Here is a 24,280-nt window from a genome sequence, read left to right on the forward strand (position 1 = left end):
CCCAATGCTTAATCTGTTTTCTTTCATCTGACTGGCTCTGAAAAGCCAAGGTTTCGATTTGTTTTAATCCCTTTCATGGTCTCACTGATGCGTTCTGAGAATGTCATTCGTTAATGTTGTTAGTTGAGTTTGTCATTAGGTCATTTATTTAAGCTTCCTTTGACAGAAGGCTGCCGCCATGTTTGTCACTATTACCCATGACCCAATCTCTTAGAGCTGCTTATAAAGCAAGACAAGTAGATAAGGACATCAAAATTATGCTAAACAGATTGTCCTGGCCAAATTACATGTACTACATGTGTCATATGTCACACGTACATGTATACATGTGAATGGTATCTGATCATTTCTGCATGTTTCTTGTCACAGGTACTTTTTGTTTTCCTTTTGTTTTGGCTTAGCACATTTTAAAGCATTTTTTTTGTACTAAAGTAGAGAAAAGAGTGAGTTGTGCATTTTGGCTGAGCAGTTAAGAGCACCAGACTCTAGCTCTGGTATTTCTGATCAGCATTGTATGGGATTGTTAGTCCCAGTCGTGGCACTTGTGTCCTGGAGCAAAATACATTACCTTATACTTAAAACATCAGGCCATTAACTATTTTTGTTATTACAAGATCATTCTTTTATTGGTAAGAAGTTTGCAAACAGTTTTAACTTCAGAAAATGTAACTAAAATTATATTTTCTAAAGCAACAAATTTATAAAATATTGACAATTAACCCATATCCGCAAAGAGACCGCGTTCTATTGGTTATATTGCTCCACGCAGAATACGCACACGCTCATTCAACCAATAGAATGCGTTCTCTTGGTCCGTTATCGTTCACATTCTCGTTATCGCTGCAGTGGGACCGGGCCTTTAGTATAATTTTTTGACAGTCAACACTGAAATGTTTTCCTTATTGACAATTTTCTCTGTCTTAGACGACAACAATTCACATCAAAACAGTTCAAACATGTGTGCTGTGGATGCGCGGCACTCTTCACCCCTTCCACTGGAAATTTATACTTGCAAAAAAAAAATTGAATTTCCAGCCCAAACATTGATCAAAATTTACATAAAACTGCGAAACATGTCTGAGTGTAGCGTGTATTGAAGTAAAGGATTGTAGAATACATTTCTGGTCTGAAAATAGTCCAAATGGAAATGGGTTAAAGGCAGTGGACACTATTGGTAATTGTCAAAGACTAGCCTCCACAGTTGGTGTATCTCAACATATGCATAAAATAATAAACCTGTGAAAAATTGAGCTCAATCGGTCATCGAACTTGCGAGATATGAATGAAAGAAAAAAACACCCTTGTCACACGAAGGTGTGTGCGTTTAGATGTTTGATTTCGAGACCTCAAGTTCTAAATCTGAGGTCTCGAAATCAAATTCGTGGAAAATTACTTCTTTCTCGAAAACTATGGCACTTCAGAGGGAGCCGTTTCTCACAATGTTTTATACCATCAACCTCTCCCTATTACTCATCACCAAGAAAGGTTTTGTGCTAATAATTATTTTGAGTAATTACCAATAGTGTCCACTGCCTTTAAACCATGTTAAACAATGAGGAGCGTAACTGGCAAAAATACGCTACGGAAAATCACGAAGCTCGACGGATATGGGTTATATAAGTTTGTTTAGTTAGAACGACATGTTGTTCTCCCTAAGCCTAACGTGGAATGTTTTAAGCAATCTTTTAATTAGTCTGGTGCTGCTATATGGAATAAGTTACCACCTGAGGCCCAAAATGCATCGTCTATTGGTGGTTTTAAAAATATGTATTTAAACAAATCAATTTTAAAGTATATTATAATCCTCATGTTGTCTGTTTTTTTATGTTGTCTGTTTTTTTTATAAATATCAATATAAACCACAGGGGAAACTGACTGGGTAAATTTTGAAATGATTTTTGGGGTTGAACAAAGAATTGACTAGAGTGGGATTCGAACCAACAACCTCCGGATTAACGTGCCGGCGCTCTACCAACTGAGCTATCTAGCCCTATATTGGCGGTGTCCCTATTTTTATAGATGTTAAATCTTTTTACTCTGACTTTTTACAAGACCATAATGTAAAACAGCTCTTGTGCTGATTTTTGTATCCTGTATAAAGATTTTTGAATAAATAAATAAATAAACAAGTAAATAAATAAATAAATAAATAAATAAATAAATAAATAAATAAATGTATTTGAGGCTAGTAATTTGGAATAGTATCTGGCATTCTGGCGACACTTCAACCACAATGCCATTTCATCTATTGTGCCCTCTGCAATGTAAATTTGACAACCAATACTTTTATTAGATCACAACAGTCCACGAATTAGTACACATTTTGCTTGCGGCAGACTCCCCCAACCGTGGAGCAAAGAAACTATGAAGGCTTTAAAAAAAATTGCTGTAAAATCTGTGGGAGGTCAAAGTTTTGTTGGTTAACAATACTGTAAATGGCTCTCTGAAATTCCATATGTAACCCTAAGCTATAACTGGTGAAGGGGAAAAGAACAATTGCAATTCATATCCAAGGTCGTAGAGCTGATGGAGCACAAAAAGTAGCTAAATGTATGTGTATGTAGCTAAAATTTATGTGGGGTGTCGTGGCCGAGCGGATAAGAGCACCGAATTCAAGCTCTGATGCTTCTGTTCAGCAGAGTGTGGGTTCGAATCCCGGTCGTGACACTTGTGTCTCTGAGCAAGACACTTAACTATAATTGCTTCTCTCCACCCAGGGGTAAATGGGTACCTGTGAGGGCAGAGATGGTTCTTGTGGTTGATTTAGCCGAGTAGCGCATATTAATGTTGCACAGGCTGCATACTCCCTACCAGGGAGCTGAGATGGTTTAAGGAGTGAATTAAGGCCCAGTGACCAGGGGTAATAATGTGAAGCGCTTTGGGACGCCCTCCGAGTGTGAAAAGCGCTATATAAAAACGGGTTATTATTATTATTATTACTAAACAAAACTCAATTATGCTTCTCGCTTAAAGGCAGTGGACACTATTGGTAACTACTCAAATAAATTATTATCATAAAACCTTTCTTGATTACGAGTAATGGGGAGAGGTTGATAGTATAAAACATTGTGAGAAACAGCTCCCTCTGAAGTGATGTAGTTTTCAAAAAGAAGTAATTTTCCATGAATTTGATTTTGAGACCTCATATTTAGAATTTGAGGTCGTGAAATCAAGCATCTGAAAGCACACAACTTCGTGTGACCATGATGCGATAAGGTGTTTTTCTTTCATTAACATCTCGCAACTTCGACGACCGATTGAGCTCAAATTTTCACAGGTTTATTATTTTATGCATATGTTGAAATACACCAACTGTGAAGACTGGTCTTTGACAATTACCAATAGTGTCCAGTGTCTTTAAAGGCATTATATGCATAACATAACAAGCCTGTGAAAATTTGGGATCAATCGGTCACTGAAGTTGCAAGAGAATATGAAAGAAAAACATGTACCATGTTGCACATCTTTGTGCTTTGCTGCAAAAGGCAGCATTATTATAGAGTGAGAAATTAACCCTTTCTTAAAAACTTTTTTACTACAGAGGAAGCCATTTCTCACAATGTTTTATACTATCAACACCTCTTCATTGCTCGTTACCAAGTTATTTTTATGTATAAAATTATTTTGAGTAATAATGTATTGAAAATAAACTGGACACTATTGGTCATTGTCAAAGACTAGTCTTCTCATTTGTAGGTCTCAACATATGCAAAAAAATAACAAACCTGTGAAAATTTGAACTCAATTGGTCGACAAAGTTGTGAGATAATAATGGAAGAAAAAACACCCTTGTCACACAAAGTTGTGTGCTTTCAGATGCTTGATTTCGGGACCTCAAAATCCAATTCTGAGGTCTTGAAAAAAATTACCCTTTTCTCTTGTTTATGCTGACAATTATTTTGAGTAGTCACCAATATTGCCTTCTTTAAACACAAATTACTCAAAAAGCGTCAACGTGCCTACGGCTTGGATTCTAGTTGCGCTAACTGCACAATCATGTGCAAAGAGAACTAAAGGTTTCAATTCCTCCTCCAGTCAAAAGTCCTTGCTCAACCTAAATTGTTATTAAAATCATTAGGTGGCATGTCGTGGCCTAGCAGTTCAGAGCACCGGATTCAAGCTCTGGTGTTCGATCAGCAGAGTGGGGGTTCGAATCCCGGTCGTGACACTTGCTACATAAAGTTGGGGAGGTAGTGCTTTCTGCCAGCCAGGCTTCTGATTGATGATACCCAAACCTACATCCAGATGGACTGTAAAGGGGGTAACCCTGTTTAAGCCCTTGGAGTAGGTGGCAACGGCCTCTGCTGGATGAACAAACATTGTAGCCCACACCTTGAAGTGGCCTTCGGGCCTTGTGTGTCTGTCGAATTGCATACAACAACAAAAAAATTAAACAAAAACATCCTAATTAACTGTTAATCTTTTGTTTTCTTGTCAGGCACCGGTACATTTGGAAGAGTTATTCTTGTCAAAGATAAGACGTCCAAGGATTACATGGCACTGAAGGCTCTAGCAATTTCTGACATCGTTAGGTTAAAGCAAACGGACCATGTCTTAAGTGAAAAGGCAATTCTTGCTTCCATCCAGCACCCTTTCATCGTTAATTTGTAAGTAATTGTTCTGCTTTCTCTTTTTTTTAAGATGTCTCCCCCCTCCTCGAACTACAGCTGCTATTTAGTCTGTGGAATTCCAATTTAAAGACACTGGACACTATTGGTTATTGTCAAAGACAAGTCTTCTCTCTTGGTGTATCTGAACGTATGCACACAATAACAAACCTGTGAAAATTTGAACTCAATTGGTCATCGAAGTTGCGAGATAATAATTATAAAAGAAAAAACACCCATGTCACACAAAGTTGTCAAATGCTTTATTTCGAGACCTCAAAATCTAATTCTGAGGTCACCAAATCTAATTCTGAGGTCTCAAAATCGAATTTGTGGAAAATTACTTCTTTCTCAAAAACTACGTTACTTTAGAGGGAGCCGTTTCTCACAATGTTTTATACTATCAACAGCTCTCCATTACTCGTTACCAAGTGAGGTTTTATGCCAATAATTATTTTGAGTAAATTACCAATAGTGTCCAAGTGCCTTCAAGCTGTGACTTGTGAGTTAGCAAGTCATTGTACAAGACACTATTCAAATCTGACTCACAAATTTTTATTTGGATGAACAATCCACTAGACCTTAGGATTTGTCCAAACTTTTTAATGGACCAGAATTTTGTTTACAAGACCGATCAAAATAAGGGGAAACAATTCTTATCGACACATTTTATCCTATGATTAAAGGGAAGGTACACGTTTGGTAATTACTCAAAACAAATATTAATTAAAAAACTGACTCGGTAACAAGCATAGGAGAGCTGTTGATAGTATAAAACATTGTGGGAAACGACTCCCTCTGAAGTATTGTAGTTTTTTGAGAAAGAGTTAATTTCTCACTAAAATAATAAAAGACTTAGCTAGAAGTCTTTTATTCCTATTTGAAAGCACACAAATTTGTCCGACAAGGGTGTTTTTTCTTTCATCATTTTCTCGCAACTTCAATGACCGATCGAGTCCAAATTTTAACAGGCTTATTATTTTATGCATATGATGGGATATACCAAGTGAGAAGACTGGTCTTTGACAGTTACCAAACGTGTACCTTCCCTTTAACTGTTTTTAATTGAACAAACGCTGAGAGATAAGATTTATCTCATTTCTCTTATAAGTACCTCGATACTTAACAGAATTTGAAAGATTTTATCAGACCAAAAGTCAACATTGAATAATATTTTGTTAATAGGCAGGCAGTTACATATCATTATTCCATTGAAACCCGCAAAACTTCTAAACTTGTCTTAAGTTCCTTAATTTTACTGACCCAATTCTAAAACACTTGCCTCTCGCCTGCTTTTAACCTCATGTCATCAACAAGAAAATATTTGCCTTCGCTGAAGTGTTCTATCCTTTTCCAAATGTCACTAAACCAAGTTATCGACACAGCAGAATTAGGCGACCCAGTTTTGTTTAATTCTGGTAATACCGGGTCCTGGGATATCGCATGGCTATTTGGCAAGTGTTTTTTGTCGCAGATGAGATTTGAGGCCTCTGATATTTGATAATGGAAAGATTACATTGTGGTATTTTGTTTTGGTAGGCAGATTTTCTTCTGCCGTGTGTGGGTGGAATTAGTCTTGAAGTCAAGACGGTAGTTGTTAAGCGCGGTGTGTAGTTACAGCGCGGTGTAGCTGCGGGGACGATACACACACCCTCGATCCCAGTGTGTGTGTGTGAGTCAGTCGCAATTACGAGCTGCCTCGCGCTACCTACGACTGTTGCATGTGTAACATCGCACTGTGACTGTTGCATGAAAGGCAGACAAATAGGCAGCGCCTAACGTCTAGGGTGAAATATGCAGTTGCCTCCAGCCTAAGGGCATAATGCATTACCGTTTATAATCAATGTGGACAAAAAATTTGAAAAACAAAAACATCTGAAACCTCACCTTTTCTTGATTCAGTGGCAAATATCCAAAAGGGGCCATTCAAGAATTAAGTTTTTGAAACTTTTCAACTTCTTTCCAAGATGGCTACAGTAGAAATTCACAATTTCCCCATAGGGCGCCCATTACCAAAGGCCCCTGCCCTTTCAAATACTAAGTAAACAGGCCTGCTTACTTCCACGTATGTTGTTATGAATATGATCATCTAGCAAGCCTGTGGCTTTACATGGAAAGCGCCCTGACAGCCATTGTTTGTGTTCAGTTAAACTGGGTCAGAGTTCATAATTTTCCATGTACAGCCACAGGTCTGCTATGATCATGATGACAGTTTCCCTTTTAAAAATTCAATTCAAAAATAAATACATAGATGTCAAATTTGCATCCGGGATGAAGAATATTACTTTGGGTTTTACCATTTAGGCCCGGTTCATAATGTACTTCCTGCGAATGCTAATGCGAAGCAAATGTTGACGTCACAAATTTGCAACGAATAACTGGCAGCAGTTCAACTCTTCTCTACTCACTTGCGAATATCTCTGCGAAAGGAGGGTTGTGACGTCAAATTCACGTCAAATTTGCTTCGCATTTGCATGAAGTATGAACCTGGCTTTACACTGATTTGTATACTCAGTACTTTCCTGAGTGCTGTGGAAAAAGTGTCCTACAGGTGTCTCACCTTGAACTAAACCACCTACAATGTAGATTGCCTGGTGGTAGTGGTAGCTAGAGGCAGTTCAAATCCTATATTTTACCAGCAGGTATACCCCAATGATTTTTGTTAAATTTGCATCGGGGATAAAGAATAAACTAATTTTGGTTTGACCCATATACACCGATGTTAGCACTGTATACTCAGTACTTTCCAGAGTTCTGTGAAAACAAAAACACAGGCATGTTTCTTGGGTAGACCTCGAACCCACAACCTTTTCCATTCTAGAGCAGTGTCTCACCAACTACAAGTAGACCACCGAGATTGCCCAGTAGCTAGAGGCAGTTCGAAATTTCGAATCCTACATTTTTTCAGCAGCGGGTACAGCAACGATTTTACAGATGTTAAATTTGCATTGGGAAAAAAGAATATCGATTTTTAGTTTTTACCCAAAATAAATAGTATGTAAAGAGGTATGCAGTATTAGATGGGGAAGAGATTGGGGTGGGGGTTGTCGAATGTTTAGAGAAGAGCGGATTGCGGAAGACAAATATCGAGGGAGTAAAACTAGCAGACAATCAAATCTAAGATGGTCATTCTGTTGGAATATGAGTGTATTTCAAAACTGATATTGACCTTGGTGCCCCTCGTTAAAGGCAGTGGACACTATTGGTAATTACTCAAAATAATTATCATAAAACCTTTCTTGATTACGAGTAATGGGGAGAGGTTGATAGTATAAAACATTGTGAGAAACAGCTCCCTCTGAAGTGACTAGTTTGCGAGAAAGAAGTTATTTTCCACAAATTTGATTTCGAGACTTCAAGTTTAGAATTTGAGGTCTCAAAATCAAGCATCAGAAAGCACACAACTTCGGTTGACAAGGGTGTTTTTTCTTTTATTTCTATCTCGCAACTTTGACGACCGAGTGAGCTCAAATGATCACTGGTTTGTTATTTTATGCATATGTTGGGATACACTAACTGTGAAGACTACATGTAGTCTTTGACAATTACCAATAGTGTCCACTGTCTTTAAAGCTCCTATCGTCTGACCATTTAATATCGTCCACTATGGTTTTGAATAAGAAAAAAAACGTGCCACAAAATGATCACCAACTTTATGGCGAATGCATAGCTACAACACACAAGCTATGTTGTGTGCACAGTTGTGTTGGCTGGCCTTTTTTTTGAAGCAACCGGTACAGTTGGATGATTTTGAAATGGTTGGTCAACTCCCTGGAACATATTACTATGAGTGGGAGGGGGGTTCCATTTAGTTAATATTAATAATACAGGGTAGCTAATTATAATTAAGGCCAAGTAAAACAAAATACCAGTTGGTCGTCCAGGTTTTTCCAAAAAGAGGAGGATGATGTCCTTTTTATTTTTTTATTTCTTTCTATGGTGGCTGCCAGGCATTTTAATTCAAACTGGCCACCCATTCTTCAGTTTAAAGTCACCACTTTATGTAGTTAAAAGTTCTCAAAAGATTAGCAAGTTTAATGAAAAATTAAGAGAACCAAAAGTCAAATAAAAAAAGAGTAAAAATAAATAACAACAATAAAGGACAAGGAAGGGAACAATCAACTGGGTTTTTGTTTTATTTGGCCTAATACTGGTAGCAATTAATCACTCCTGACAGGCGTCCTATTTATAGAGCATCTTGTAGTGGTTTTATATTGTGGCACAATCTGCAACCAACCAATGCCAGAAACATAGGGGCAGACCGATAGACCTTAATGCATTGACGCCATCCAGCAGCTATCTTATTGGAAAACGGTGACGAAACAGTCGAAATGCACAGATTTGTACGCGCGGTGCACAGGATTGGCCAATGAACAACCTCCTTTTGACCTCTAGGTGAGGGCGCCCTACTGAAAGGACGTCATGTGCATTAGGTCTATTCTGTAAAGATACATATTGTAGCCTAAAGTGTTCTGGTTTCCCTGACATTCATGAGGCAAAAAAATAAATAATAATAATATCGAAGTCTTAGCTCACGTATCTACCAAACAAGATACTCAAGAGTATATACAAACTTTCAGAAAGATAGGTTATTGCAGTGATGAATTTTGAGACCCAATTAGTTAGCACCTTATTAGGGTTTACAAGGTGCTACGGCGCATTAAGAAATGTTTAGCATCTTCTCCTGCTTCCTTTTTATTGGCTGCCTCCTTTTTGTTTACTTTTTATTATGATTTAAAAAAGAAGAAGATATTTTTAGCAATCTCGGGTGAAAAAAAAATGAATCTTGGAAAATAGCCCAGCTAGTTGTCTTTAAAAATGTGTCAGCCGGCCCATTTTGAAAAAGTCCTCCTTCGATTTTTAAAAAGGGCAGCCGATATATACATTTTATTTATTTATTTGGCCTTACACAACATACAGCATGTAAAGCTTTATGTCTTATCAGAAGGGTGTCTTGATCACCCCTAATAAGAACATTATTTAAACTAATTAATGTAGTTCTAGAGAAAGAGGTGATCAATGTTTCTCCCCAATTGAGAAAGACTTCAGTTATTTGAAGTGCCATTTTTAGCAGACCTTTATCACAGGAGAAGGCTGTGTGCTGTATTTGAGGACAGTAGGTTAGGGTTGGTGACTGGTTAACAGCACCGTTACCGAACTCTAGCTCTGACCTGTTCAAGGGAGTGTGGGTTCGGGAGTCGTGACACTCAAGCTTGGTGACACTTGTATCCTTTTAAAAGCAAGACACTTAACCACCCACTTCGTCCTTCGGATGGGACATAAAGCTGTAGGTCCTGTGTGTTGTTATAACAACTATCAGCGCATGTAAAAGACCCCAGTACACACTTGTCGCAAAGAGAAGGGGTTCGCCCGGTGTGTCTGGCAGTGCGACTATCTTCAATTATGAAGGCCGCACTAGAAAGGAAAAAGAAGGAAGGACCTTCCTCTGTGCCTGCAGATAATCACTCATGGCAATAAAGTGCTTCAGACTACATTGTTATACTACCAACTATGCAATCATAACTGTATAAACTCTTTACTATATGTGAATACACAGTCATTAAGCTCAAGCACTACTCCAAACAGTGTAGACATAAGTAGTAAACGACTGTTTACCCAGCGCTGTATAATGTTTGCTTTCTGTTCGCTGAAGCACCTGCTTGTCAACATGGCTCATGATAGCTGATCTACCATCATGAGGCTTAAGCTGGCTCAGGGCGCGGGTAATCGAAGCCGTGGATCAATAATTAGGTTATTTTTTTGTTCAATCATCGGTGACTGCTAAAAAGTGTGGAAGTGTTGTGGCCGAGCGGTTAAAGCCATTGGACCCTTTCGGTTCAGGGAAAAAAAAAAAGTTCACAGATTTACAAATAACTTACAGGGTTTACAGAAGGTAGTGGTGAAAGACTTCTCTTGAAATAATATTCCATGAAATGCTTTACTTTTTGAGAAAACAGCAAAACAATATCAATTCTCGTTAACGAGAATTACAGAGTTATTTTAAACACATGTCATGACATGGCGAAACGCGCGGAAACAAGGGTGGGTTTTCCCGTTATTTTCTCCCGACTCCGATGACCGATTGAGCCTAAATTTTCACAGATTTGTTATTTGATATAGAAGTTGTGGTACACGAAGTGTGGGCCTTGGACAATACTGTTTACCGAAAGGGTCCAATGGCTTTAAGAGAATTTTAACTCGGGTGTTTCTGATCAGCAGAGTGTGGGTTAAAATCCCCAGCCATGACACTTGTGTCCTTAAGCAAGACACTTAACCATTGCTTCGTTCGGATGGGACATAACGCCGTTGGTCCCATGTGCTGTGTAACACTTGTAAAAGACTGCTTGTAAAAGAACCCAGTGCACCCCGGTGTTCCTGGCTGTGGCTGCTGTATGCGCCGTAGCACCTTGTAAACCCTTAATTGGGTCTCAGAATTCATAACTTCAATAACCTATCTGTCTGGGAAACGTATATAAGCGCCTTGAGTACCTTGTTGGTTGATACATGCGCATAAGACTTTGATATTATTATTACTTTTAAAAAGTCCTACAAAAAGTTTTCGTTAGTACGGAACAACTTTTCAACCATTACTTCATATCCTGGTTTCTGTTTTACTTCAATAGTTTATTTCCATGGCATTCCGAGCTCAATTTCGTAATAATATTAAATATCTAAGGTACTCATGGCACTTGAACAAACAGAAACATCAGTTAACATATTAAGACATGTTTTCATGAGAAATAAATATTAAAAGTAGGTATTTGACTACATTATTTCACATTCCCTTTGGGTGTGAGAAAGGGATAAGATGTTTTGCCAATCCAGTCTCAATTTTGGTTTCGGTGAAATAAAATGAAGCGGAAAAACCCCAAGATGGCTACTCTTGTGCTTAAAGGTATTTGATACTTTTTGTAGATCAAGATTTTGGCCATGACATGAATCCCTGAAGAAGTTTCAGCTGCCTTAGTGGTCAAGTTTTTGAGTTTTTTTGAGAACTTAAAAGTGAAAATCACAGAGCAATGTTTTCAGGAGAGTCGCATAAACCCGTTGCACATGCTAAATTGAGGCGTAAATTGTGCAATTGTGTCATTGATTTTTCAAAAACTACAGCAGCTCAGCGAGTAATGTTTTAAAGGCAGTGGACACTATTGGTAATTACTCAAAATAATTGTTATCATAAAACCTTTTTGCTAAAGAGTAATGGGGAGAGGTTGGTAGTGTAAAACATTGTGAGAAACGGCTCCCTCTGAAGTGGAGTAGTTTTCGAGAAAGAAGTAATTTTCCACGAATTTGATTTTGAGACCTCAGATTTAGAATTTGAGGTCTCAAAATCAAGCATCTGAAAGCATACAACTCTTTGTGACAAGGGTGTTTTTTTCCATTATTATCTCGCAACTGTCTTTAAGGGAAGCTTTCTACCATCATTATCTTTAAACCATATAAGTTCAATGTAAAAATCTGTGGACGTTTGTGTTTTTTGTCGTACAAAAAGTACCCAAACCCTTTAAGGTGAGTTAAAGAACTGTGTTTAGTTGGTTCCAAAGTTAACAGCTTCACCTGTGGCTATATAGCAGATCTCTGAATACGTTGTTGCTGCATCCACTACGGCTATAGCCATAGCTAGTTGTTGCTGCAGCCACTACGGCTATAGCCATAGCTAGTTGTGGCTGCAGCCACTACGGCTATAGCAATAGCTACATAGTTGCCTGTTTAAAGGCACTGGACACCTTTGGTAATTGTCAAAGACAGTCTTCTCACTTGGTGTGTCTCAACATATGCATAAAATAACAAACCTGTGAAAATTTGAACTCAATTGGTCGTTGAAGTTGCGAGAGAATGATCGAAGAAAGAACACCCATGTGGCACAAGTTGTGTGCTTTAAGATGCCTTGAATTCGAGAGCTTAGCTGAGGTATCAAGTTCAACTCAAATATTTTAGTGAGAAATTATCTGTTTCTCAAAAACTACGTTACTTCAGAGGGAGCTGTTTGTCACAATGTTTTATACTATCAACAGCTCTCAGTTGCTCTTTACCAAGTAAGTTTTTATGTTAACAGTTATTTTGAATAGTTATCAATAGTGTACAGTAGTAACCTTTAAAACAATTCGACACTTTCGGTACAGGAACAAAAAAAGTTCACAGATTTACAAATAACTTACAGGGTTTACAGAAGGTAATGGTGAAAGACTTATTCATATATATTATTCCACGAAATGCTTTACTTTTTGAGAAAACAATAAAACAATATCAATTCTCGATACCGAGAATTACGATTTTATTTTAAACACATGTCATGACACGGCAAAGGGTGCATAAACAAGGGTGGATTTTCCTGTTATTTTCTCCCGACTTCGTTGACCGATTGAGCCTAAATTTTCACAGGTTTGTTGTTTTATATATAAGTTGTGATACACGAAGTGTGGGCCTTGGACATTACTGTTTTAGCGAAAGGGTCCAATGGCTTTAAGAGACAGGCTTCATAATTATAAAATAACTGACACCCACAGTGAAATGCCCCATTGGGTTTTATAGAGCAAGGATAAACCAGCCTATCAGTTGCATTCTTAAAAAGCCAGTCCCATCGATTGCTACTGGGAGATACTCTTGGGTTGCTTTGTTGTTAATGTCATCAGTTGTCCAGTGTCAATCCAACCTCAAAAGAATCAATACACTCTCAAGGGAGTTTTCTTTAGCGTGGATCATTGGGGTGCCACAGATCTGTCCTCATACACAAGAGAAAATTCCCACTGTTGGAGATTCCATTAAAACTACATCAAACAGAAGTTTTTCTTGTATCAAACTGGTCTTGGTTCACCACTTAAAAAAACTGTTACTTGTAAATAGATAAGACCCCAAAAGACCAGGGTTTTCAAAGGTTCCCAATGTTGGACTAAAGCCAGACAAAAGCCAGACAAAAGCTCAGGTCATTCGAAGAAAAGTTTACTTTTCAAGAGGTCTGTTCTGTGTCCACTCCGTCAAAGAAGGAATCAATAATTGGATCGACCAGTGCAGGAGTGAGGCAAGGTTGTTGACATAACACACCAGATATTCTCCAAAAAGTACTGGTGACTGTGTGCACTTTTTACATCGCTGTATGGTGTACATGGACAGTGCACTGAGTCTTGCATCAGGAACTGGAAGGCTTGTTAAAGAGTGATGGTACATTAGGTTTTCGCTTACGCCCCTACATCCATGGTAACATACATACATGCAAGTTCCATCCCAACTTAAGAATCAACCCAATTAGGAATCAGCCCAATTGAGTCCTGTGTTGGTAATTGAAATCTTGTTAAAGCCATTATACACTTTCGGTAAACAGTATTGTCCAAGTCCCACACTTCGTGTATCACAACTTATATATAAAATAACAATCCTGTGGAAATTTAGGCTCAATCGGACATCGGAGTCGGGAGAAAATAACGGGCAAACCCACTCCTGTTTTCGCGCGTTTCGCGCGTCATGACATGTGTTTATAACAAATCCGTAATTCTCGTTAACGAGAATTTATATTGTTTTACCGCTTTCAAAAAGTAAAGCATTTCATGGACTAATATTTCAAGAGAAGTCTTTCACCATTACCTTCTGTAAACCCTGTAAATTATTTGTAAATCTGTGAACTTTTTTATTTTTTCTGTACCGAAAGGGTCCAATGGCTTTAAAGAATGATGATAAATTAGGTTTTCGGTAAAACCCCTACATCCATGATAACATTATACATACATGCAAGTTCCGTCCCAACTTAAGATTCACACCAATTAAGAACCGGTCCAATTGAGTCTTTGGTAATTGAAATCTTGTTAAAGGAACACGTTGCCTTGGATCGGACGAGTTGGTCAAAACAAAAGCGTTTGTAACCGTTTTTTATAAAATGCATATGGTTGGAAAGATGTTTTAAAAGTAGAATACAATGATCCACACAAGTTTGCCTCGAAATTGCGTGGTTTTCCTTCTATTGTGCGAACTAACATGGTCGGCCATTTATGGGAGTCAAAATTTTGACCCCCATAAATGGCCGACGTGTTAGTCGACAAGGTAAAAGGAAAACCACACAATTTCGAGGCATGTTTGTGTGGATCATTGTATTCTACTTTCACAACATCTTTCTACCCATATGCATTTTATAAAAAACGGTTACAAACGCTTTTCAAAGACCAACTCGACCGATCCAAGGCAACGTGTTCCTTTAAAGGGTGATGGTACATTCTATTAAGGTTTTCAGTAACAATTATATCCAAGCTTGTTACATTCAAACTTGAGGAATGTCCCAACTATACCTCGGACCGGTCCTATTCAGTCTTTTGTCAAGCTGAAAGTCTTGTTAAAGAGTGATAATAAATAATAATAACATTTGGTTTTTATATAGCGCTTTATACACCATGTGTCAAAGCGCTTCCAACATTACCCTGATCACTGGGCCATTTAATTCTTTAAGCCATCTCAGCTCCCTGGGGAGTATACAGCCTGCGCTGCCAAATATGTAGCACACTAAGCTCAACCAACCACAAGAACCATCTCTGCCCTCACAGGTACCCATTTACCCCTGGGTGGAGAGAAGCAACTTTAATTAAGTGTCTTGCTCAGGGATAGTCTTGGTGCATGACGTTTCTCGTTTTCTTTTATCACGCACACCGCGGCGAATTCACCGACACTGCGCGCACTGACTCACGTAACTTATAGTCCACTCACCTCCGGCGGTGAGTGGACTATAAGTCAGGTGAGTCGTTGCGCGCGCTGTCGGTGAATTGGCCGCGGTGTGTGTGAAAAGGAAACGAGAAACGTCTTGCACCAAGACTAGCTCAGGGACACAAGTGTCACGACCCGGATTCAAACCCACACTCTGTGGAACAGAAGCACCAGAGCTTGAGTGCGGTGCTCTTATCCGCTCACCCACGACACCCCAGGAAAGAAATTTTACACATGTAGTTATACGCCATGTTTCGCCTAGCAAAAAGACGCGTAGTCATGGTAAGATTGCATGCATTTTCTAGCTGGCTGCCAAAACACAAAGGTTTTGCCCGGCGGTATGCGCGTGAATCATGTTATGGTGTTCGAGTGACGTCAGAGGTCACATCGTCTATACTATAAAATAATAGTTATTTTTTTTATAGAAAAGTAAAACAAACTATCAATGAAATAAACTGAAACAGATGTAAAGTCTAATGTCACAGAATCAACAACCCACAGACTATATGATCTCAACTCGCACCGCCATCTTTGTTCTGTACCTTGTCTACATTAAAAGTAATGAGTGCTGGTTTAACATCATTCCGTTGGGGGCCCAGACTAAAATTGCTCTTTTAGTCACTCTGATTTGAGTGACAGCTTCGCACCTGTTAAACAAAAATAGTGCCACTGCTTTGATAAGTTTGGCACTGAAAGCCGTAAAAAGAATAATGTTCTTTGAGAATTGGAGGGGAATACTCAGGGGAATGCTGTACAACGTTCGCTCGATTGAGTTCTTTATTCAAGGGGAAAAGTAAAGTAAACACATGGATGAGTTGTCTTTGGGTTTCTTCTGAAAAAGCTTAAACCATTCTTTTTTTCGGATGGCATTTGTGACAACGATAGCTGTCCCTAAAGTCATGCGGCCATGTTACGAACTTACTAACAGTTTTTTTGCCCCCAGCGGGGAGTGGCCAATCCATTGTAGCTGTACAATAGTGTAGACGAGGTAATATAGGTGTTAATGTAGCATAAGCTCTTTAATATAGCTGCATTGTTCCCTTCTTCAATTTGGAAATCACAGAGAGATTGTGAATGACTTGAAGTGACAGTTGTCAAGAGAGTGCTTGTTTTGTTAACCTGCATCTATCATGTGAACGAAGTCGTTCAATTGCTCATTCAAGGTTTTTTTTCACCCATGGGTTTGGACAGAGCCCAAGGATGTTAAAAACGCTGTTTAAATACTCGGTGACACAAAGAAATTTTATCTCTGAGGGACCTTTCATTATAACATACTGGACTTTTTATGTAGCGCCATTTCGTGTAGACCACAGTGCATTAGCAAACAGACAATAGCATTGCAAATACACACACAAATAAAAAAGAAATAAAAAAAAAGAGAGCAAGGCAGGAAAAAATATTTATTTTTTCGTACTTTTTTGAGAAATAAGCAGCAAATTTGAGTTTTTAAGGTTGTTTCACAGTCCTGGGTGGATTTCACAAAGAGTTAAACAAAACAAAGAGTTATCTAAACAAAACAAAAACGTGAATTTTCAAATGTCAAAGTGTCTGTAATTGTATCTTTTTTAACGTTTTTTAACAAAAGGGCATTTATGAATGGGAATAAAAGAGGAGTAGTAACTCGTTCTTAAACGTCTGTTTAAAACCTTGCAGGGTCGTTGCCGTGCGCTAAAGGCCCGAGCTGAAGGCGAGGGCCTTTATCACACGGCAATTCGACCCTGCCGGCTTTAAACGGCCGTGTAAGAACTCGTCGCTACCCTTTTATTCCTTTATCTCTTACGGTCTTGTATAATACTTGAAACACAGTGTTTCAACATGTGAATGGCCCTGAGCTGGTTAATTCTGAAAGTCTCTGGCCAGATTAATGTTTCCGGATGTGATAGGAACAGGAACAAGGAAATAGATGATATCAAAAAAGATCACCAATGTACGGTGCATGATTTATACAATTGCATTCAATGCATGTAAAAACAAGTGAATGATACTGTACGAATAAAAAATGTAAACACTAAATGAAAATCCCAATGAATTATTATATCAAGCCGAACAACACTTATGACAGGAACAAGCAGTTACGAAGCATTGTATAAGCTGTTTTGAGGTATGGCGGTCGTGATAGGTACTGTTTGGTTTGGGTGTATATTACACACAAATTTACCCAAACCTTATAGTGTTGTAACAGTGTGTCCGCCATATCTCAAAAAGGCTTTAATATACAATTAGCTTCCAAAACTATTATGCTCTTGGTGGCAAACAGTGGGAGTCAATGACTGTATGACACTTGCAATAGCCCAGGCCTGATACATCACTGAGGCAACAAAGGTGATTGCCTCCATGCCCCCTGGTCATTGCCTTGGTGCCCTTGAAATGCTACAGTAGAACTTTACAATTTCTTTATACATGGGATGCCCTTTACCAAGGAGAAAACGCCTTGGTGCCTGTGCCCTTTCAAAAACAAAGCATGCAGGCCTGACTATGCATTCCGATAATGATTTTACTTTTGCTCACAACACATGGATGTCAGACAGACATTCCACTGTCCACTTGAAGCTCTCATCGCATAATTAACGGGCCAAACTGTAGTTGTAGTACACTCAGTACACATGAATAAACATATACATGTAGCTTTAATAATAACAATAATATCAAAGTCTTATTGCGCACGCACGTATCTACCAACAAGGTTCTCAAGGCGCTTAGTATATACATTTATAGGGAAAGATATATTGAAGTTATGAATTTTGCGACCCAATTATGTAGCACCTTAAACGGTTTGAAAGGTGCTACGACCCATTCAGCAGCTACAGCCAGGAACACCGGGGCAAACCCCTTCTCTTTTGGATAAGTGCACTGGGTTCTTTTACATGCATCCCATCGGAAGGATAAAGCAATGGTTAAGTGTCTTGCTTAAGGACACAAATGTCACGACCGGGGATTCAAACCCACACTCTGCTGATCAGAAACACAAGAGTTTTAATTCGGTGCTCTTTACCGCTCGACCACGACACTTCCAAGCTTTCATGTTCCCAAGAAAAAGGCTCCCAAAGAATTTAAGTTTTTCTACTGGAAGTGCCCTCTTTTAAAGTGAAAATGGCCTCGCCCTCTAAAAAGTGAAATTCCAGGTCTCCCTATCTCACGTCTGACTAATTCATGTTGGATTCAGTCCGTTTAGCTTGAAATCTGGCTTCTCCCTGTTTAAAAAGAGACAACAGCCAATTTCACGAAATGCTAGGATTAATCCTATCTCTTGTTAGAACGAGTAACTCGTCAGTCTGTCGCAACGTCTATGGATACGGAACTAAATTCCCAAGATTAATCCTAAGTTAGGAAGAGTTTGGTGAAGTCAACAACTGGGAGCTGGACTTTTCAAACCCCCAAAATTTATTTTAACCGTAATAATTATAAATCTTTCTGTTTTTTTTTCTTCTTTGCAGAATATGGGCCTACCACAACGAGACATTCCTGTATATGCTTCTAGAATACGTTTGTGGAGGAGAACTCTTCACCTATCTACGCAGTATGGGACGCTTCAAGTCCTCAATCGCCAAGTTCTTTGCCTTGGAAATCATCTGCGCATTAGATTACCTACATAAAGAAGATATCGTCTATCGGGACCTGAAACCAGAAAACATTTTACTCGATCGAGACGGTCATGTCAAGCTTACGGACTTCGGTTTTGCCAAGAGGTTAAAGGACAGGTAAGCAGAGTGTGGGTTCGAGTCCCGGTCAGGACACTCGTGTCCTTAAGCAAGACACTAAACCATGATTGCTTTGAAAGTTGGGGAGGTAGTGCTTTCTGGTCTACCATAGCCAGACTACTGATGAATGATACCCAAGCCTATTATCCTTAAATGGACTGTAGGGGGTAACCCTGTTTCAGCCCCAGGAATAGGTGGTAACGGCCCCTGGAAAAAAAAAAATTTGAGCAGGGGTTTGAGTCCTGTACTTGACACTTGTGTTCTTGAGGAAGATACTTTCACCATAGTGCTTTGTCCTTTGGATAGGATGTCAAGCCATAATGCACATAAAAAAAACAAGTTACATTTAGCGCTAAGTATTTCTGGCAGTGGCTGCTGAATGCCCGCAGCACCTTGTAAACCCTTGCTACATAAATTATCTCATTTTTCAAAAAAAATAACAAGTCTGTTTTAAAAGATTTTGGATATCTGCTGCACACTTTTTCTGAATCAAGCATCCAGATATCTCTCATTCGGTTTTTATCTTGGCATTTGTAATCTTGCAAAAATTTGTTAATGGCCTGAATTTCGACCCTAGCAGAGTCTTTCTCAAAGGCTAAATGACAACACAACAAACATGATCAAGTAAAAAGTGTAAAAATGTTTGATTTATCTCTCATTTAAATTTTATCTCGACATTTTTAATCTTGCAAAAAATAGTTAATGGCCTGACGTTTTCGACCCTAGCAGAGTCTTTCTCAAAGGCTAAATGACAACACAACAAACATGAACAAGTAACTAAGTGTAAAATTTTTGCATTTATACCATCGGTCCATTTGGTTGGTAAGTTGTTTGTAACAGCTAAATCTATTTTCTCATTTTAAATTTCGCAGGACGTGGACGCTATGTGGAACTCCCGAATACCTAGCCCCGGAAATCATCCAAAGTAAAGGTCACGGAAAAGCAGTGGATTGGTGGGCTCTTGGAATTCTTATATTTGAGATGCTTGTCGGGTAAGTCAGGGTTCTAGACTGCATTTATCTTAATCATGGTGTTTCAGCAGAGAGTGGGTTCGAATCCCCAGCCGTGACACTTGTGTTCTTAAGCAAGACCCTTAACCATTGTTTCGTCCTTCAGATGGGACGTTTAGCTGTTGGTCCCATGTGTTATGTAACGCATGTAAAAGAACCCAGTGCACTTATCGAAAAGAGAAGGGGTTTCCTCCGGTGTTCCTGGTCCGATCGCCAACAAATTGCGCCACAGCACCTTGTAAAGCATTACATGGTGCTATTAGAATATAGGTCTCATAATTCAAACATAGGCCCACATCTTCCAGGAAATACTGTATGTTACAGCGGCAGGAGTGTCACTGGGTGACGGACATCTGCGGACATGTGCGCTATATAAGAAGCCACAAATATTATTATTATTTCATCTTATCACAGCATGTAAAAGAAAGATGATATTTTCATTTGTGCCGGTAACTCCTTGAGTCGGGCTACCCCATTTGGTATAATTAGCCATGTCTGGAATCTCATCTTTGAACGGGCATTGGCATTTTCAGCTTACAAAGGCCGCTTCCATTGGGAAATTCTTTAAAGGCAGTGGACACTATTGGTAAATACTAAAAATAATTATTATCATAAAACCTTTCTTGATTACGAGTAATGGGGAGAGGTTGGTAGTATAAAACATTGTGAGAAACAGCTCCTTCTGAAGTGACCTAGTTTTCGAGAAAGAAGTAATTTTCCACGAATTAGGTCTCGAAATCAAGCATCTGAAAGCACATAACTTTCTTTCTTTATTATCTCGCAACTTCGACAACCAATTGAGCTCAAATTGTCACAGGTTTGTTATTCTATGCGTATGTTGAGATACACCAACTGTGAAGACTAGTCTTTGACAATTACCAATTGTGTTCACTGTCTAAGGGAAACTTCTTAAGGTGGACCAAGGCCAAGACCAGAGCAACAGAGGCAAAGGCCTTGTAATTCAATTCAATTCATCATTAATGGTCCTACCCCGGAGAAAAGAATCCAGGCCTGCATTTGCATTCATTACTGCTTGTGCACATAGGGAACATGGGCAACTTGATAGATTTGTTTTACTGTACATATCTACATAGGATTAAACCAATCAAACGGTTCAAAAAAACCCAAGGGTACACTTTGCCTCTAAGTTGCCTCACCACCACTGTTAATTATTATTGGAATGTCAGAGTTACAGAATTATTTATTGATTAAACTCGGCAAGTCAAGCGGCCCCTCCATATGACGCCGGCGGAACGTTTCTGTCACTGTCATGTCAGACACTAATCACGAGTTAACCTTGCGGCGGAAGAAATGGCATCCCTAATTTAATAGAATGAAGTCGGACAATTTTGACTTGAAGTAAAGACAAGCCTTAATGACACATGTACATCAAGTACAAATAGTTGAGATTCCAATTGGCTTAGTATCAAGGAAGTCTTAAAGGCATTGGACACTATTGGTAATTACTCTGAATAATTGTTAGCATAAAAACTTACTTGGAAACGAGCAATGGAGAGCTGTTGTGGTATAAATCATTGTGAGAAACGGCTCCCTCTGAAGTAACAGAGTTTTTGAGAAAGAAGTAATTTCAAATTTCTAAATTGAATAGACTTCAGCCGAGGTCTTGAATTCAAGTCATTTGAAAGCACGCAACTTGTGCAACGAGGGTGTTTTTTCTTCCATTATTCTCCCAAAAGTTTGACAACCAATAGAGTCCAAATTTTTACAGGTTTGTTATTTTATGCATTTGTTGAGAATACTGATCTTTGACAATCAACAAAAGTGTCCAGTGCCTTGAATAGATTCAACTTCTAACACGTATCCTCGTAAAGGGTGAAGCCAAATTACTATTCTTTATCCCCGATGCTATTAAATCGTTGCGGTACACTGTTTCTCACAATGTTTGATACCACTAACAGCTCTACATTGCTCGTTACCAAGTCAGTTTTTAAGCTAAACATGATTTTAGAGTAATTACCAATAGTGTCCAGTGCCTTTAATCTTTGTCACAACAGGGTATCATCTCTGTTACATTTGAGGCGTTGCATGGTGGAGTGTCAACTTGATTCTTTGGTTCGCAGTCACACCATGCTTTATCTCTTTGTTGTGAGTAGAGTATAGTTCTTGCAAGTGCTACAAAGTCCAGCAAAAATGACCTACTATTGCGCCTTAGATTAGTGGATGGTGAACTTCTAAGAATTCTATACCGCCCTCTGGCGGATACGGAATTCCATGGGATACAATCGCGTATGCGCAAGGGAACTTATAAGAATTATCCTCACATCCTCCTGACTGAGATGAGTTGGTATTGGAAGTTGTTCTGCTAATTCTGATCTACTGGTGTGGATTGGGAACTTCTCATTATTATTCTCACTCCCCCTGAGTGAAATGAGTTCGTTCCTGCTAGTTCTGATTTACTGCTGTGGAGTAGCTCAGTGGATTTGGGGCACTTCTTATAACTAACCTTACTCCCCCTGAATGAGATGAGCTGTTTGTGGAAGTTAATCAGCTAAATTCTGAGCTACTGATGTGGATTGGGAACTTCTCATAATTATTCTCACTCCCCCTGAGTCTCACCCCCCCCCCCCCCCCCCTCCTGAGTGAAATGAGTTTGTTCCTGCTAACTCTGATTTACTGCTATGGAGTAGCTCAGTGGATTTGGGGCGCTTCTTATAATTAACCTTACTCCCCCTGAGTGAGATGAACTGTTTCCGGAAGTTAATCAGCTAATTCTGATGATCTACTGGTGTGGATTGGGAACTTCTCATAATTAGCCTTACTCCCCCTGAGTGATATGAGTTGGTTCTGGAAATTGTCTGCTACACGTAATTCTGATCTACTGTGACATAGAATGCTCTTTTCAAATGTATAATTTTGTTTTTAAATGACTTGGGTTGGCAAACGACTCATGTTACTTGATCGCATCACAGCTATTCCTACTTTTTTCCCCCAAGGTCCAAGTATCATGGCCGAGTTACAGGGAAAACATTTTCTTAATGGAAGGATTTATAGAAACCAACCCGAGAAGTGCTTGAGGTCGTTAATGAAAAACAAAAAAGCCAAAAGTAGTTCACTGTCCGTCAGATTCTCCCTCGGCTCGAAGCTGCCCTGCACTCATCTCCGATCCCTCTTTACAACGTTTCCCAGCAAAGTGAGAAATTATCACAGCTGACTGAGATTAAGGTCCCCAAGTTCCGCCCATTCCATGACGGTAGAAAACACCCCGTTATCACGGAGAGTATCGTCTGAACTGATTAAACATTCACTCAAAACCCTCTGGGTCCTGAGAGGATTTTCAAGACGTTGGTATATTTTCCCTGGAGCAGATCAGAAAAACTACAACCTCCAGAATGACTTACTACTGCTGGGGTTTCTTTTTTGTCTATAGTGCTGGACTTGTCTGGTCATGAGTTTACTGGCCCAAAGATAACTGCCCTTGGACCTACAGTCCAGTAATACATGTAATTTCGAGCCCTACAAAAGCATAAAATAGACCATACAATATAATACATTAGGAAATCGTTTTGACCCAACCAACCCACCCACCCCCAAAATGGTTTTAGCACTATTTTCTGAATTTGAATTTGTCTTGTGAATGAAAATGAACTTTGTTTACTATACATCAAGCTATCATTAATTAAAATAAAATAAAAAGGATGGACTCAGCATTGCAGCTGTAGTCTCATACTTTCAAATCTTTGAATGGAAGTGATTGGGAATCCTTTCCACAGCCTTGTCTTATATCCATCAACCCGACTTTAAAATGACATCATAAGATACAGATGAGCGTCGTTGCTCCTCCGCCTGCCTGCAATTTGTTGACAGCGCTCGTTCGTTACGTTTAAACAATCTTCCAGTTTGAACTCTTGACTTTTGTCAAAGTGTTGTTAAAGATATATTGCTGTTTGGTTTATTGTTTTGGTTGCTGCTTCACGTTATAAAGCCATATACTTGTCACTAAGCTCACCTGATGACAAGTTTGATCATTCAATATCCCTTAAGAAATATTCTTGCTGAACGCTTTATAATTTGTAAAGAAACTTATAGCTAAACTTGACAATTAGTTGGTTGTTTGTTTAAGGGCTTATGATGTTTCTTGTAAACTGTATGATGTACCAATGATGTACCATTCCTTTATAATGTACCACCCCTTTAAGATATAAAAGTGTCTCATGAAAACTGAAGAATTGGAATGAATGTATTCTTCCATAAACCAATGATGAACATAATGATGTACCATCCGTTTATGATGTTTCTTTTAAACTACAGAACTTGAATTAAT

The 24,280-nt window shown here is 38.9% G+C and overlaps 1 protein-coding gene across 1 annotated transcript in view; it reads left to right on the forward strand.

Moving 5' to 3' along the window:
- LOC139945137 (cAMP-dependent protein kinase catalytic subunit PRKX-like) overlaps positions 1 to 24,280 on the forward strand; it is a 62,476-nt gene that overhangs the window by 18,839 nt on the left and 19,357 nt on the right. The window contains exons 2-4 of the mRNA XM_071942415.1: positions 4,439 to 4,607; positions 18,725 to 18,988; positions 19,861 to 19,980. Coding sequence (XP_071798516.1) covers positions 4,439 to 4,607; positions 18,725 to 18,988; positions 19,861 to 19,980 — 553 coding nt within the window. The remainder of the gene's footprint in view (positions 1 to 4,438; positions 4,608 to 18,724; positions 18,989 to 19,860; positions 19,981 to 24,280) is intronic.

Source organism: Asterias amurensis, chromosome 12 (assembly GCF_032118995.1).
Source record: "Asterias amurensis chromosome 12, ASM3211899v1".
NCBI lineage: Eukaryota > Metazoa > Echinodermata > Asteroidea > Forcipulatida > Asteriidae > Asterias > Asterias amurensis.